Raw genomic sequence first — 15,881 nt, 5'->3', positions numbered from 1 at the left:
ATTCTTTGCAGTTCCCTACTGTTATATGCAATGCATTGGGGGTAATTTTAAAACTTTTACAGTAACTTACTGCACTTTAGGAATTTGTAGTATTCTACTGTAATCAAAGTAATCAAGTACGGCCACTGTGGTTGAAGACAAAAATCCCCAGCTTAGTCCCTTTTTTAATCAGGGGTTGCCACAGTGGAATGAACCACCAACTTATGCAGCATATGTTTTACACAGCGGATGCACTTCCAGCCACAACCCAGTAATGGGAAACACCCCTACATTCTCACATTCACACACATACACTATGGACAATTTAGCTTACTTCATTTACCTATAGCGCATGTGTTGGACTGTGGGGGAAACCGGAGCACTCGGAGGAAACCCACGCCAACACGAGGAGAACATGCAAACTCCACACAGAAATGGCAACCGGTCCAGCTGGGGCTCGAACCAATGACCTTCTTACTGTGATGCGACAGGGCTAACCACTAAGCCACTGTGTCAGTGATATAATAACGATGAATAATAAAAATACTGTTGTACATGATCTCATCACTTGTATTGAATTGAATAAATTCAATAGTAAATGCTCAAGGTAAAAGTTTCGTACTGCTGGTAAAGTAAATAAATCACAGTAAAAGTACTGTAAAAATTGTCATATTGTATGTGCACAGACAGAGTTGCAGTCACATCTGTGAACTGTTCCTGAGTCTGCATAAAAAGAGGGATGTTGTGCGTAGTTCATTTTTTTGTCAGATTTGTGTTTACTTAAGGATTTAATAAACTATTAAAGCTCAGAACAATGTTTTGAGTATTTTTCTTTGTTTTGTGGCAAATAGTTGTGTAATAAGAGGGATCAAGTACATACAGGATGGTTGTTTTCTCAGAATAAAGCCCTCCAGTGTTATACAACTGTGCTCTGCTCTGTGTCGGGCTGCCAATAACCTGCCAGGACTGTTTTTTCTGTGATAAAAATCTTTTTGATGTACTTTATTCCTGACTATTGGTCCAGCATATCTTTATTTGTAAATCTACAATTAATCCAAACCAAACTAAAATGACTCACTCAGATGAGCTCCAGAGCCTCTCAAGTAAAGGATTTATAGCAGCTGATTATAATGACCTTCATATTAAACACGTTTTCTTCCCGAACGAGAACCATGGCAGAATATCCTGTGATGTCCACTTCCAAGAACAAAAATCAACTCATTTTTTAGCTGAACTGCATTTTTTTAAACAGCAGCAGAAGACTTAAATCTAAATGACAGACACTGAATGTATTGCAAAGTGACATCAACTCATCATTGTCAAGGAGAGTGATTATAGTATCAGATATTTGTTTGTGTCATTGCTGTCAGCATGGACCGTGTTTCTGAACCTGCTGGTGATCATCTCCATCTCTCACTTTAAGAAGCTTCACACTCCAACCAACATGATTATTCTCTCTGGCTGTAACTGTAAATTTTAAATGTTGTAAAAGGATTTTTACCATAAAGAGATTTTGCATTGAGGCGATTTTACTGCCAAATAAAACTGCGGTAGGGCCCTGCTATTGTAAAACACTGTAAAGGGGGTGTAAGTTACTGCAAAAATACAATAAAATGTATAGTGTATCCTGCATTTCTGTCTTTTTTTTCAGAACAAACAGCTAAACATGCTTAAATCATCATTAGGGCTGCATGATACTTGGAAAATATGCAATATTGGTGTTGAGCGATGCGAGAACAAACTAAGACAACAATTGAAGAGTTCAGATGCAAAACCCTCTAAATCCATCAGACCTCTTTTCTTGTAAATGAGCATTTTCTATCAGGCTCCTCTGGTTAGGTTCAGAAGTTTCATTTTATATATAATGAAAAGGTTATTAGCTAGTAAATAAAATAACGTTTATTCCAAAAATGTCACTTTAGACAATTCTTTGGTTTTTAACAAGGTAGATTTTATTTTGCATCAAAACCAGCTAAATCCACTTGTGCTTTTTTTTTGCAAAAACCTCTAAATCCACCATTGGGACATTTAATAAATGTAAACTTTAATAAAATAAATAATAAACTTTTAAAGCCAGATTTACAGTCGAAGACAAAATTATTAGCCCTTCTGTTATTATTTTCTGAGGTGATTTTGGGGCCTCTAAGATGTTTTGACATGCCCTGACATTTGCGCTTATTTCAGTTACTTATTACATAGTATTGGCCAAAATATATATATTTTTTGTATTCAGCACAAACTGTGCTACAATAATATGTGAGAAAGATGTATGTACATGCTTGCGGTTTTGGGGGGAAAATGTAGCTGAAATCAGGTAAAAAAAAACACACTCAATGGGCCTAAACAAGACTTTTTAGTAACCAGTCTTATAAGCTATAATATTTATTTCACAGTTATGTAAGCACTGCTGTATGCGTGGGAGTGACCATAAATAATTCACACCCGGAGAGACAAAAGACACTCCCCCAGTGGCTAATGTTCACCCATGAAGAGCATTATAATGCAATGTCCAGCAACAAAAGCTAACCCAATCTATTTAGAAATGCTTGTTGTGCTTGCTGTATTATGACCATGTAAACACAATGGGTAAACAATGTATGTGCAAGGCAAGGGACTTTTGACAGTATTTCCTATTATATTGTAAAAAATGTTGGGTTCCACACATTTCCTTTATGTTAAGTTAAGTCAAGTAAGTGGCGGTTCATTCCGCTGTGGTAACCCCTGATAAACTAGGGACTAAGCAGAAGTAAAATGAATCAATGAAATATGTCAAGTGCATTAATCAATAACATTAATTAAATCTTAACAATCTGTTGTCATTTCTGATATGTAAAGATATTTGTGTAATGCTGTACATCCTGTGTGTATTAAGCAATGTGTAGTTGTTTGGACCTGTTTAGGCCCATAACTAACGCCCTCTGCTCTGGACTTTTGACCAGCTTTCAGTTGATCAATTGCGCAGTCTATTTCAGTTCCTCAAAATAGCAACAATGTGCCTTAACACACCTCCTTTTTAGACCAGCACACCTATGGGTCAACAAAGTGGTGCTAATATATTTGCTATTTAAACAACATGGTGCAAAATGTGAAAATGAGGGTTGCGCTGGTCTGAAAATAGCAACAAATCATGCCAAACACATCTTGCACATCATTGCGCCGGGTGTATGATAGGGCCCCATATGTCTTAAATGGCCAGCAATACAATTTTAAATGAAGTAAAAACTATTACTATTATTTTATTTAAAAAAAATTTTCAAAATATTGACAAGCCAGATCTATTTCAAACGGGAATCTCAAGCATGTGGGAAATGTACCATTTGAAACCAAAAACATTTCAGTGTACGACGGAGTCCAAATGCATCTGACAGAAATAAAGAAATTAATATTTTACAACCAAAAAAAGTATAGTTTCGCTCTTCCTTACGCAAGAATGCTTAGAAAGCTTATTTATTTATAGGATATCGCAGAAGAATAGGTTTTAGAAAATTTTAGATGGGCCATCAGTAAATGTACATCACACACACACACACAGATTCCTTTAAGATGCTTTAAATGACAAGGTGAAAGCTCTCCACGTGCAGTGAACTGTGTTTAAACGGTGTTTGTTTGCAGGAATATTGCTCTACCTATGAAATATTAAGCACAAAAAACACAGCCAGACAAGCTGGAAGCAAATGTTTCGTGACGGGCGCTATAAAATGACAGACATCTGTCAGATTCACTGCACACGTTAAACAAAGCTCTGACATTCATATAGAGACATAATGTGCACAGAAAAAAAATGAAACTGAGCACATTTAAAGAGTTTAAAGATGGAAATTTAGACCGCAGGTGAACATTTGTCACATTACTCCCTAAAGATGAATAAAAGACCATACAGAAAAGCGCGACACATAGAAAACATCCCCCAGTCTAAACGACTTTTGAGTCTTTATTGAATTGGCTAAATGCCCCATAAAAGGAGCCGACAGCCCTGAGGGAAGGAGGCAGTTGTGTAGACGAGTGCTCCATTTAGCTGATGCGGATTTTCTGAAGCGCTGGAAGGGAAGTAGGTCAGTATAGTGGATCTCGGTGACACCACTGCCACCGTCCACTTCTTCAGGATTAGACAGCCCCGAGACGAGCTCTTTATAAGAGCGTTACTGTGACAGCATGCCAAGCTAGAGACTAATAAATCTCATGTTGTCACAGACAAGACAAGAAACAACTTCAAGATGTTGATGTTTTCAAGAGCAGACTTGGGGGGATTGGACTGATGGGAAACCAAAATAAGACTTTTAATTTGTCATTGATTAATTCAAACTTTTATAGCCAGATTTACAGTCGAAGACAAAATTGTGTTATTATTTTTCAAATATATCCCAAGCGATGTTTAACCCTCTGGGGTCTGAGGTGATTTTGGGGTCTCTAAGATGTTTTGACATGCCCTGACATTTGTGCTTATTTCAGTTACTTAGTATTGGCCAAAATATTTATTTTTTTGTATTCAGCCCAAACTGTGCTACAATAATATGTGAGAAAGATGGATGTACATTCTTCCAGTTTTTATAAAATATATATATATATATATATATATATATATATATATATATATATATATATATATATATATATTTTATGTGTAGTTAGTAAGTGTTGGGGGGGGAAATGTAGCTGAAATAAGGTAAAAAAAACACACTGAATGGGCCTGAACAAGACTTTTGAGTAACCAGTCTCATAGGCTATAATATTTACTTCACGGTTATGTGAAAATTATTCTGTTCTCTCATTCAAATAAAACATTACAATGATTTACATTTTGTAAAGTACATTTTCAGGTCAGCACTGCTGTATGCGTGGGAGTGACCATAAATAATTCACACCTGGAGAGACAAAAGACACTCCCCCAGTGGCTAATGTTCACCCATGAAGAGCATTATAATGCAATGTCCAGCAACAAAAGCTAACCCAATCTATTTAGAAATGCTTGTTGTGCTGTACTATGACCATGTAAACACTATGGGTAAACAATGTATGCGCAAGGCAAGGGACTTTTGACAGTATTTCCTATTATATTGTAAAAAATGTTGGGTTTCACACAATTCCTTTATGTTAAGTTAAGTTAAGTTTATCGTTTTTACAAATGTAAGTGGATTGAACATAACTTTACTTAAGAATTGGCTTGTTTCAACTCATTTTAAATAAGTCATTTGAACAAGCAGCAAAAGTCTTTTTTGAGTGTATTTAGTTTTGTTTTGCTGGAGTAAAAACAGTTTTTACATTTTTAAAAACAATTTTAAGGTCAATATTATTAGTCCCCTTAAGAAATTATTTTATTTTCATTTGGCTACAGAACAAACCACTGTTATCCAATAACTTGGCCAATGTTAACTTGTCTAGTTAACCTAATTTAAGCCTTGAAATTGCAAAATAGTCAAATATTATGTGCTGTCACCATGACAAAGAGAAAATAAACTAATGATTTGTTGCATTATAAGACTTTGATATCTGCTTAGACAGATTGAGACGCTTTAAAGTTTGACAAAGTGACTTTAATTGATATTTTAAGTAATTATAAAACTATATAGTGTCTAGTCATGCAGATTATGCTACAAAAACAGATAATGAGTTGACAGTGATGTTATTGTACTGCTTTGTTTCTATATAAAGTATTATATCGGTCACACTTTATTTTAAAATACAATTCTTGCTATTAAAAAAATATCTAAGACTTTTAGCTTAATAAACTACTCATTAGCAGCATATTAGTAGTTTGTATTGTAGTAGTTGGGTTTAGGTACAGGGCAGGAATAAAGATGTAGAATAAGACTATGAACATAGTCAAATAAACAAACAATTAACAGCAAATATTTTATTAATAGGCAAGTAATAAGCCAATACATTCCCAGAGCTTGTGTCCGTTTGACCTATGCATTTTAACTGTGACAAAGAATGGTGTTTTTAAAAGTGACTGTCTGATGAACACTGGAAGATATTAGAAGGTAGTATCCCATAAACTGCTGTGTCCTCTTTGGTTCAATGAATCTGCATTACTCTGGCAAATAATACCTTTCATTCATTAAATCACATACATTTCACTTTAAGTGTATTGTTTTAAACAATATTGTTTAATGTCCAGTTGTTTGAAACTATGCTGTTTAAAAACATTATCAAAGTCCTTGTTAAGATGATCAATTTGTTTAAATGTACATGTTTTATTGTGTATTATATGACCTACTGTCTATTATGAGATTGTTGTTAATCTGTTTTTGGCTCCACAATGCTGAACAGGCTCCACTAATTTGAGATAAATTTAATTAAATTTTACTCAATGCATGCTTATTGAATTTAATTAATAATATTGCTTGTAATCTGTTACCTCAATTTTATTGTGTAGACATAAAGTATTATTTTTTAGAGCTGATGAACAGGCTAAAAATAAAAACATTGAGTAGTTTTCATTAACATCATGTTGGTTTTTCTGTTCAATTAAATTAATATTTTTGTTAAAAAATTGCTAATTTGTTTAAGTACTGTTTGTGGTTACTCAATTCAAATGACAAATTTTAAATAAGCTAACTTAATGAATTGTTAATTAATCCATATATGATGAATTTAATTAATAATATTGCTTGTAATCTGTTACCTCAAATTTATTGAGTAGACATGGGGTATTATTTTGTACAGTTTAGTTAATAGTGGGAATCGGCACTTAAACTGAAGTGTTACCATTATATCATATGCAATATATTGTTTCAAACTACTAAAAAAGGGTCTCATTATGCAAATTGACAAAGAAAATAAACCAAAAACACCCTTAAAGATTACATTGAGAGGGCTAAAAAATGTTTTGTATGTCAGATCAGTGTGTTAGTTTTAAGGATATCTAGCTAGTGTGCTACAAAACAGTGACCTGATTTGCATTTAGAAGATAGAAACACCAAAAGCTTGTAGTTTGTTACTTCTGAATAAATGGATCGATGATTTTTTTACCGCATCACCTCATACTTGAGTTTCTCATCAAATATTGACCAATCAAATGCTCTCTTGTTTCTGACATGTCCCGCCCCTTTCAAGACCCTTCTCATTTGCTTTTCATTTGATCCGCTTGAGCTCCACCACTCTCATTGGCAGAGCTGTGGTAAAAACAAAACATTGGCTGTTTTTTTTTAAGGGAAGGGGCTACTATATATCCCGCCCTAATGTTTCAGTTGATATTACATCAGACGTTGAATAAAAAAGCACATTTAAAGCACTTTAAACTATAATACATGTCAACGATCAATTAACATACATTTTTTTGATAGTGAATTTGAAATTACATTGAATTTTTCTTTAGAGTGCAGCATAAAAACCCTGCATGTTCAAGCTGAAGACAGCAGATGAGCAGCCAGTGTCCTACCTGAGACGAGTGGTACGGTGTCTCTCTCCCATGACACAACAGTGATGTAGTTCTCCACTGAGGAAGGAATAATGCACTTGAAGACCGCTACGCTGCCTCTCATCGCGGTCTGGTCCGCCACACGGACCGTATAGGGCTCCCGTAAGACTACAGAGAAAGAGTTTGTGTTATGGACACTTTGCAAAATCATGGAAACATTGAAGTGTTTTTAATATTCAATTCAATTCAAGGTTATTTGTGTAGCGCTTTTTACAATTATACTTTCGAAGCAGCTTTACAAAAGGTGCACACTATTGCAATACAATCAAATTCTGAGAAATTAAGGTTATTATAACTTTATTAGTTACTAATACCTTTAACTAATAACTTTCAACACTTGATATTATAAATAAAATGTTTAGCTCAATCTGAAAAGACAACAAAAACTTTAACTAAAAGGTTCAACTTTAGTACGCTGAAAAAATACATGTGACAAACAGTCATAACATCAACTATTTTAATGTTATTTTAACTTATTTTAATACATTAATCAAAATCTGTGTATTGTATGTGTTATTACACTGTATTGTACACCATATCACTGTATTTTTGACGTCGTCTGAGAATTAATGGAGTGGATCAAAAATGTATGATCATGAGCAGTTTTTGAGAGCTTAATAAGGCATGGCATCACAGTCTGGTTTGGTAACTTGTCTGTGCAGCTGAGAACTAAATTGGTCCGTTTGATTCACAATGCTTGGAAAATTATTGGTGTATCAGAACAGATGTCACTGCAGCATATTTATGAAAACACCACACTAAGACATGTTAAACAAATTGTTTGTGACTTATCACATGCTCTGCATAATGAGTATGAGTTGTTACCTTCGGGGAAAAGGTTCAGAGTTCCTTGCTGTGAGTTAAATAGATATAAAAACTCTTTTTTTATCCAGTGAGCATTAAGCTATTAAATTGTGGTGACTTGGATTGATAGTGTTACTTTTTTTTGTCTATTTATGTGTATATATATGGAGGTGTGTATGTAACTTTTTGGGGTTAGATTTATTTATTGATATACACATCTGCTTTTGTATGTTTGTATAGTTTTTCTATGTACAGTGCTCAGCATGATTGAGTACACCCCATTTTGAAAATGAATATTTTTATCCATTTCTCAATGAATATAGGCAATGTATTTTGGTGCATTTAAACAAAACAGATTTATTAAACAGATATATTTATTAAAATAATATTTTAGTCAACAAACCATATTTAGAAATTGAAAGATAATACAATTAAATTCAACCTAAATATAAATAAATAAATAAATAAATAAATAAATAAATAAATAAATAAATAAATAAATAAATAAATAAATAAATAAATAAATTACAACCTACAAAATTTCAACTAAATTTTTTAATTTTTTGTTTCTCTTGATTTTTCCTCTTTTTTTTAAATTAGCATTTAATATTTTTCTATAATATATAAATTTGGGTGTACTCATTTTTGGACAGCTATCGTAAGTTAATTAGTTAGATAAGCTCCAGATTTGGCTTCAGTACTGACTGATCTATTGTATATGCACAAATATAATATTGTTTAACTTCCTATCAAAAATATGAATTTAAAAAAGAGATTTGTGAGGGGTGGACTTATATATGCTGAGCACTGTAGGTGATGACGGCAGCTGAGGACAAGAGCCTAGAGAAATTTCCCTAACTGGGACAATAAAGTTTTACCTTACCTTACCTTACCTTAATCAAGTTTCAACTAATTTTTTTTAAGTTGCATGAAGTTTCATTTCATAATTTTAGTCAATATAAGCTGAGATGACCAGAAAAGTTCTTTTGATTCAACTAAAAAATTGAAGGCAGCTTGAAATATTGTAGTGTATAAAGCCAAGCATTGCTCTTTTTGATTAAGAATTTGAGGGCTCAACATAGCAACACTGGCTCAGCCAATGGGGTGAGTTTGGGGAGAGGCCATTTGTTTGTCTGACCAATGACAGATGGGGAGAGTGAAAAAAATGTATTGTTTTATTTTATTACATGTATTATTGTATTATTTTATTACATGTAATATTGTATTATTTTATTACATGTAATATTGTATTATTTTATTACATGTATTATTTTTGCAACTCCATTTAGTGTCACTAATGATGCAGAATAGGCAATTTCAAAACAATAAAAAAGATTTAGGGATTCCTCTACATGTTGCACTGTATTTTGGTAAAATTGTACATTGACACAGAAAAAAAAAAGTTTTCCAGTACACTGTTAAAAATTATATTAGTCCTGACAGCATATGTTTTTAGTTCAACTTATTTAACTAAGTTAATCATGTTCTAACTTAATTTTAAGTTCCGTAAGCTGTTTTAAGTCAGTTTAACATAATATAAGTCCAATGGACTCATAATTTTGATGGTCTGTATAAAAATTTAAGGCAACCTGGAATTTTTTACAGTGTCTAAACATAAAAAAATAAGGGAGTGGGGTCAGAAAAACTATTTTAATTTATATTCAAACTAATTTATTTACACAAAATATACAGTCATTCCACAGTTACAGCCAATATATCTAATATTGTCTAATGTAAAACAAAACAAAAAAAAAAAAACATTCAGTTTAATTTATTCCTTATTTATTTTAAGAATTAGTCATTTGGAGAGGGAAAATAGAGAGAGGAATCTGATTGGAAAAAAAAGGAGTGTAGTGCAGGATGAGTCATCAGTATTTTTTTGTCCTGGACAAGATAGATGGCATATTCAATTTACAAATCAGCAAAAACAACAAAAATTTAGCTATGAATTTTATCATTTAGGAGTATAATAACATATGTTCTGACAATGCTTTTGATGTCGAAATCCACTCCACAACTGCTTGTAAATTTCATAATTAATTATTAAAAATTACAGTACAAGTTAAATTAAACATTAAACTGTAAACCAGACTCAAATAGTATTTACTTAATACGTTTTCTAATATTTACATCTTTGAAAAAAATAAATTACAATCTATATTACTCTGAAAACCCAAATAAGTTGACTGAACTAAATTAATTGAGTAAACTCGTTGCTTCAATTTTATTGAGTGATGGAGTCTCCCAAAACTTGCATATTTAAGTTTATTTAACTTGCCGGTTTTCTAAACTATACTTACTGTAAATTGTTCAGTACACCAAACTTAGTACTTAAGTAGATTATACTTAAATTGTTCCGTTCACCAAACTTAGTTCTAAGTTTGGTGAACTGAACAATTTAAGTATATTCTAGAAAACCGGCAAGTTAAATAAACTTAAATATGCAAGTTTTGGGAGACTCCATCACTCAATAAAATTGAAGCAACGAGTTTACTCAATTAATTTAGTTCAGTCAACTTATTTGGGTTTTCAGTGTGTGTAATAATATACTATGAAAAAAAATGTTTAAATAAATTTTAAACAAAAAATAAGTAGCCATTTATTCACATTATGATGAATAATTATACCTGAAGCCATTTGTTTTCTGATTTAAAAAAACCTTGCACTTAAAAGATTGCACATATTAGAATTTTACAGTCAAGACTACATTTGTGAAAATGACCTATTTTTTTCAAAGGATTAATAATGATTTTGAGCTCACTACACTTGAAATTTTAAGTTTATGCATTTTCATGGTACATAAGTTAAATTAACTCATATTTTTAAGTGATAGGACCAAAATGCAAAAATTAAGTTATGTTCAGTTAACTTTACTTAATTGTTTAAGCAAAGACAACATTAGGGTTTAAACCAACTTTTTTAGCCTTAAACCAAAATTTTGTTAAAATTTAGCAGTACACTTGCTTATATTGCACAATTTTTCAATCTCAAATATTAAGTTTCACAATGAATTATATAGAAATTAGTGCACATTGAGTTAAGCATGAAATAAAGCAGTAAGACTGAAATTATATTTTCAGTAACATTTTAGCTTAAGTAACAATTCACACCATTTACTACTGGCTTATTACCTGCTTATTATTAAGATATACACTGTTTATTATCACTTACAACAAAGTACTCACTCTACATCCCTAAGCCTACCCAGTACCTAAACCCAACTACCACCTTACTAACTATTAATAAGCAGCTAATTAGTCATTTATTGAGATAAAACTGGTTTGTTAAAAGCGTGAATTGTTACTGTTATTATTTATCGGTTTTACTGTTGGGAAGTGTCTACATATATTTATATATACTCATAAATTTTTTATTGTTTTTTTCCCGTTATGTATTTATTTATTTATTATTATTATTATTATTATTATTATTATTATTATTATTATTATTATTATTATTATTATTATTATTATTATTATTATTATCTCTCCAAACACCTGTAATTTTATTCTGAATAATTGACAGCTAGAAAACTATGGTATGGTCCATTCTAAGTAAGGGCTGTGCGGTTTTGTAAATGTTAATATTTGAAAAAAAATAAATATTGAAACCAATAGTGTGAATTGTACATTAAAATAAAGCATATTTGTTCATGTTAAACTCCAGAATTTCAATATTTTGTCATTAAAACATTCACAACGATCTAAAAGATCCTGAAACGCTCACCGGCCTTAATATGAACATCTTGGCTTCTAATTTTCCCTGAAGGATTTTCCGCTGTGCAATAGTAAGTGTTGTCGTGGATCACTTTGCTAAAGCTGGACGGAGGAAAGTGGAAGATCTGGAGAGTGCCGTTGGGGTGGACATGGCGGATCCCTGGGACGTTGTAGCTCTCCTCGCCGGTGGCCAGATACCAGCGCAGGGTAGCAGGCGGCACCGCTGCTGCAGGACAGGGAACCAGAGTCCCCGTGGTGCTGGCGAACACTACCTCTTGCAGAGATGCATTGACAAAATACAAGCTGGAATGTAGGTCTTCACTGAGAACTGCGGAGAGAGAGGAGAGAGGATGTGTGGTTAGTAGAGATGCCACAGTACTCGGGGATTGCTGTGGTACCAAAATTTCAGTATTCTGTACCAATACCACTTGAAAAATATATGGTTCTTGGTACCAAAGCAAAGTGAAAAATGCAGTAACACAATGCAAATTAACCAACCCACTATATATTTTAACAAAGAAGAGCAACATTTAAAGCAGTGTTTCTCAACCACGTTCCAGGAGGATCACCAACACTGCATCTCCTTTGTCTATCACACCCATTACAGCTCTTTCAGTCTCTTCTAATGAGCTGATGATCTGAATCAGGTGTGTTTGGTTAAGAAGACATGAGCTGCATCCCAAATCGCATACTTATGCACTATTCTACGCCATTTTGTAGTATAAATAGTGTAAGTAGTGCGTTCACACTGAAAACTCTAAAATTAATAAGTGTACTTTAATTCACTTTAGATAAAAGCGTCTGCTAAATGACTAAATGTAAATGTAAATTAACCGGATGATTCACTCATTCAGCCGGTAAAATGAAGTGTGTAATGATGGACACTTCACGCACCCAACGACCGCAGGTTTGCTTAGGTAGCAGAAGGGGCGAGCTATCGGGCGCACATGTTGGATAACTTAATTTATTTTGGATGGTGAAAGCAAAATTCTCCTATGAGAGTGATTATAGCGCCTGCCGATAGTGAATGCGGTTAAACACATGGCAGGTATTATTTGATAGTGTAGTCATTTATTTCACTGATTTGGCAACCGTTGAATTTCCGCTTGGTAAAAAAACATTAGTGTTCCATTTGGGACGACACTACATACATATACTATGCTGTTGAGTGTGTAAGTGCATAAGTGCATAGTGCATGAGTGTATAGTGTGCCATTTGAGACGCAGCTATGGAGAATGTGCAAAGCTGGTGGTTTTCCACAATGTAAAAAAATCCAACTTGAAAAAATTTAGTTTGTTAGTTTGGCAAAAATCAACAAAATTGTATGTAGAAATACATTTAACATGTCGAAATTTTCTTCATTAAGTTAAAAAAATTGTTTTGTGAGCAAAACTTTGCAAATTCACCCAAAAAAGCTAGTGTCAACTTACTACTTTAAGTTGAGTTAATCTCAGACCTCACTTGAAAGAATAAAGGTTGCAGTATTTCTAACAACAACGACAAAAATAATAGTAACACCAATAATAACATTAATGTCATTATTATTACCAGTAACAACAACAACAACAACAACAACAACAACAACAACAACAACAACAACAACAACAAAATAATACTGCAATAATGCTAACATAAATTATTATTCATTTGTAATTAATCTTTTTTGGGGGGGGCACAGCTGCAGAAAGACTTTTAATGTGAATTTTTATCTTACGTTTTCCTAGTTCGCTCTACAAAAAAACTTAGATGCTTAACTGCTTAACTGTTATGTGTGTATATATATATGGAAGTTTTTTCCTAACAAAATTAAGATAAAAAGTCATATGCCTAACAAGATCAAATAACAAATCAAAATGCATTATCAAATGATAAATCAGATGTATTTGATATTTAATTTCCATGAACAACTCAGTAAAATCCTGTAATAATTACATGACAAATCAAATGCTCAAACTATAATTCAAATAGAGGAACCAGTTCTCCTCCTGATTACACACACAGCTGGAAGCTTATGATGGACTGATTACTAGGACTATAAAGAGAGCTTATTCACACAGACTCTTTGCTGAGTCTTGTTTTCCCCTGTGAAGCATTACAAAGCATTTTTCCCTGCTTGTTCTGCCAGGTTTTGATCCTTGTCCTGTTTACTGTTGTTGTTTTGCATCCTTTCCTGTTTCTAATTTTGTATCTAATAAATGTTTTGTTAACATTTGTCTCTGCTTTAGTTTTTTTTTTTTTCATTTGAACTATGTTTGTTTGTTCTGGTAATGTATTATTTCTTGGTACCAATTTCCAAAAGAGTTTTGTTCACTCAACTTCAAACATTTTAGGTCAGCACAACTGATAAGGAATATGGTTTTTTTGTTCAATCAACTTCAGGTATTCCAGTTCTGCAAACAAACAAAAAAAAACGTTAAGTTGGCACAACTTCAAAAGTTTTGTTACAGAGTAGTTCACCTCTCCAGAAAATGAATAATCTTACGTTAACCCAACTAAATTACTACCAAATAATTTTAGATCAGTGCAGCTGATGTTTTCAAAAGTTGAGTGAACAAGAAAAAGCAAAAAGAAATAAGGATTATGTTTTTTTGTTGTTGTACTGGCTTAAAATTCTTTACAGTGCAAGAACATGGTTGAGAAAAACTGATTTAAATGGTTTAATGGATCACACTTTTTTTTAAACAGGAATAAACAAATTCTGCTACAAATCAATCAAAAATGTTAATAAAGACAGAAAAAGAAATTCTCTCTGAAAGAAAAAAATTAAGTTTAATTAGTCAAAAAGTGCTTTACCACAGACCCAATTTAAGAAATAAAATAAAAATAAAACACGAGTAGCTAAATAGTAAAGTTAATTATAGTAAAAAATACAATTAGCTACAATTTTAGCACAGTGGGTAGCGCTGTTGGCGTAAAATATATGCTGGAATAGTTGGCGGTTCATTCCGCTGTGGCGACCCCTGATTAACAAAGGGACTAACAGTTTAGTTTGGGTCACAATCCACTGTATTAAGAAAGCATTAGCTAACACTACTAGCTTAATAAACTACTAATTACCTGTTTATTAATGGTTAGTATAAGGTTGAAGTTGGGTTTAGATAAGATGAAAAGATATTTAATCTCGCCTGTGATTGCGTACCACCGTAGATTTAGTCATAATGATGAAGAAACAAAATACTTTACGGGTCAGAGTCATCTTTTGAAACTTGTTAAGGGATTGTTTTTAGGGATATAGACGCACAATAAAAAAATACAGTATGAAAAAAAAAGCAAACGGGTCACACTTTACAATAAGGCTTCATTAGTTAATGTCAGTTAATGTATTTACTAATTATGAACAATACATGTACAACATTAATTAATCACAGTTGAACATTTACTAATGCATTATTAACATCCAAATCCAAGCTTGCTAACATTAGTTAATGAACCGTTATCATGAACTAACAATGAACAACTGTATTTTTATGAACTAACGTTAAATACCATAAACAAATAGTGTAATAAATGTGTTGTTCATTGTTTGTTCATGTTTGTAAATGCATTATCCAACTTTAACTTATACAACCTTATTGTAACCAGTGTTACCAGTGAACACACGCTACAAAATGTGTTCCCTGTCTTCTAGCCTACTCTTTTTTACGAAGCGCTGCCATCCGATAACTAATGAATCAGAATGTTCTGTGGTTTATGCTGCTAAAGGGAGTTTACAATACGTATATTAGGCTAAATTTTAAACTTAGCTTACGCTATTGGTGTATCTGAAGGACATGTTTGGGTAACACTTTATTTTGATGGTCCATTTGAGTATTAGTAGACTGTCTGCTTAATATCTGTTAATACTGTTCCTTCAACAGACATTTAGCTGACTATAAGAAACTTTGCAAATACATGTCAACTTACACTAACTCTAACCTAATAGTCTACTTATAATCTAATGAGAATTAGTTGGCAATGTAACT

At 32.6% G+C, this 15,881-nt stretch overlaps 1 protein-coding gene across 2 annotated transcripts in view; it reads right to left on the bottom strand.

The window, feature by feature from the left end:
- Positions 1-15,881, bottom strand: part of dscama (Down syndrome cell adhesion molecule a) — a 227,980-nt gene that overhangs the window by 174,674 nt on the left and 37,425 nt on the right. For both annotated transcript variants that reach the window (XM_056466399.1, XM_056466400.1), the window contains exons 2-3: positions 11,930-12,247; positions 7,361-7,507 (exon numbers count right to left, since the gene is read on the bottom strand). In XM_056466399.1, coding sequence (XP_056322374.1) covers positions 7,361-7,507; positions 11,930-12,247 — 465 coding nt within the window. The remainder of the gene's footprint in view (positions 1-7,360; positions 7,508-11,929; positions 12,248-15,881) is intronic.

The sequence above is a fragment of the Danio aesculapii genome, chromosome 10 (genome assembly GCF_903798145.1).
Source record: "Danio aesculapii chromosome 10, fDanAes4.1, whole genome shotgun sequence".
Taxonomy (NCBI): domain Eukaryota; kingdom Metazoa; phylum Chordata; class Actinopteri; order Cypriniformes; family Danionidae; genus Danio; species Danio aesculapii.
The sequence above is the reverse complement of the archived record's forward strand: the minus strand, read 5'-3'. Positions and strand labels throughout refer to the sequence as shown.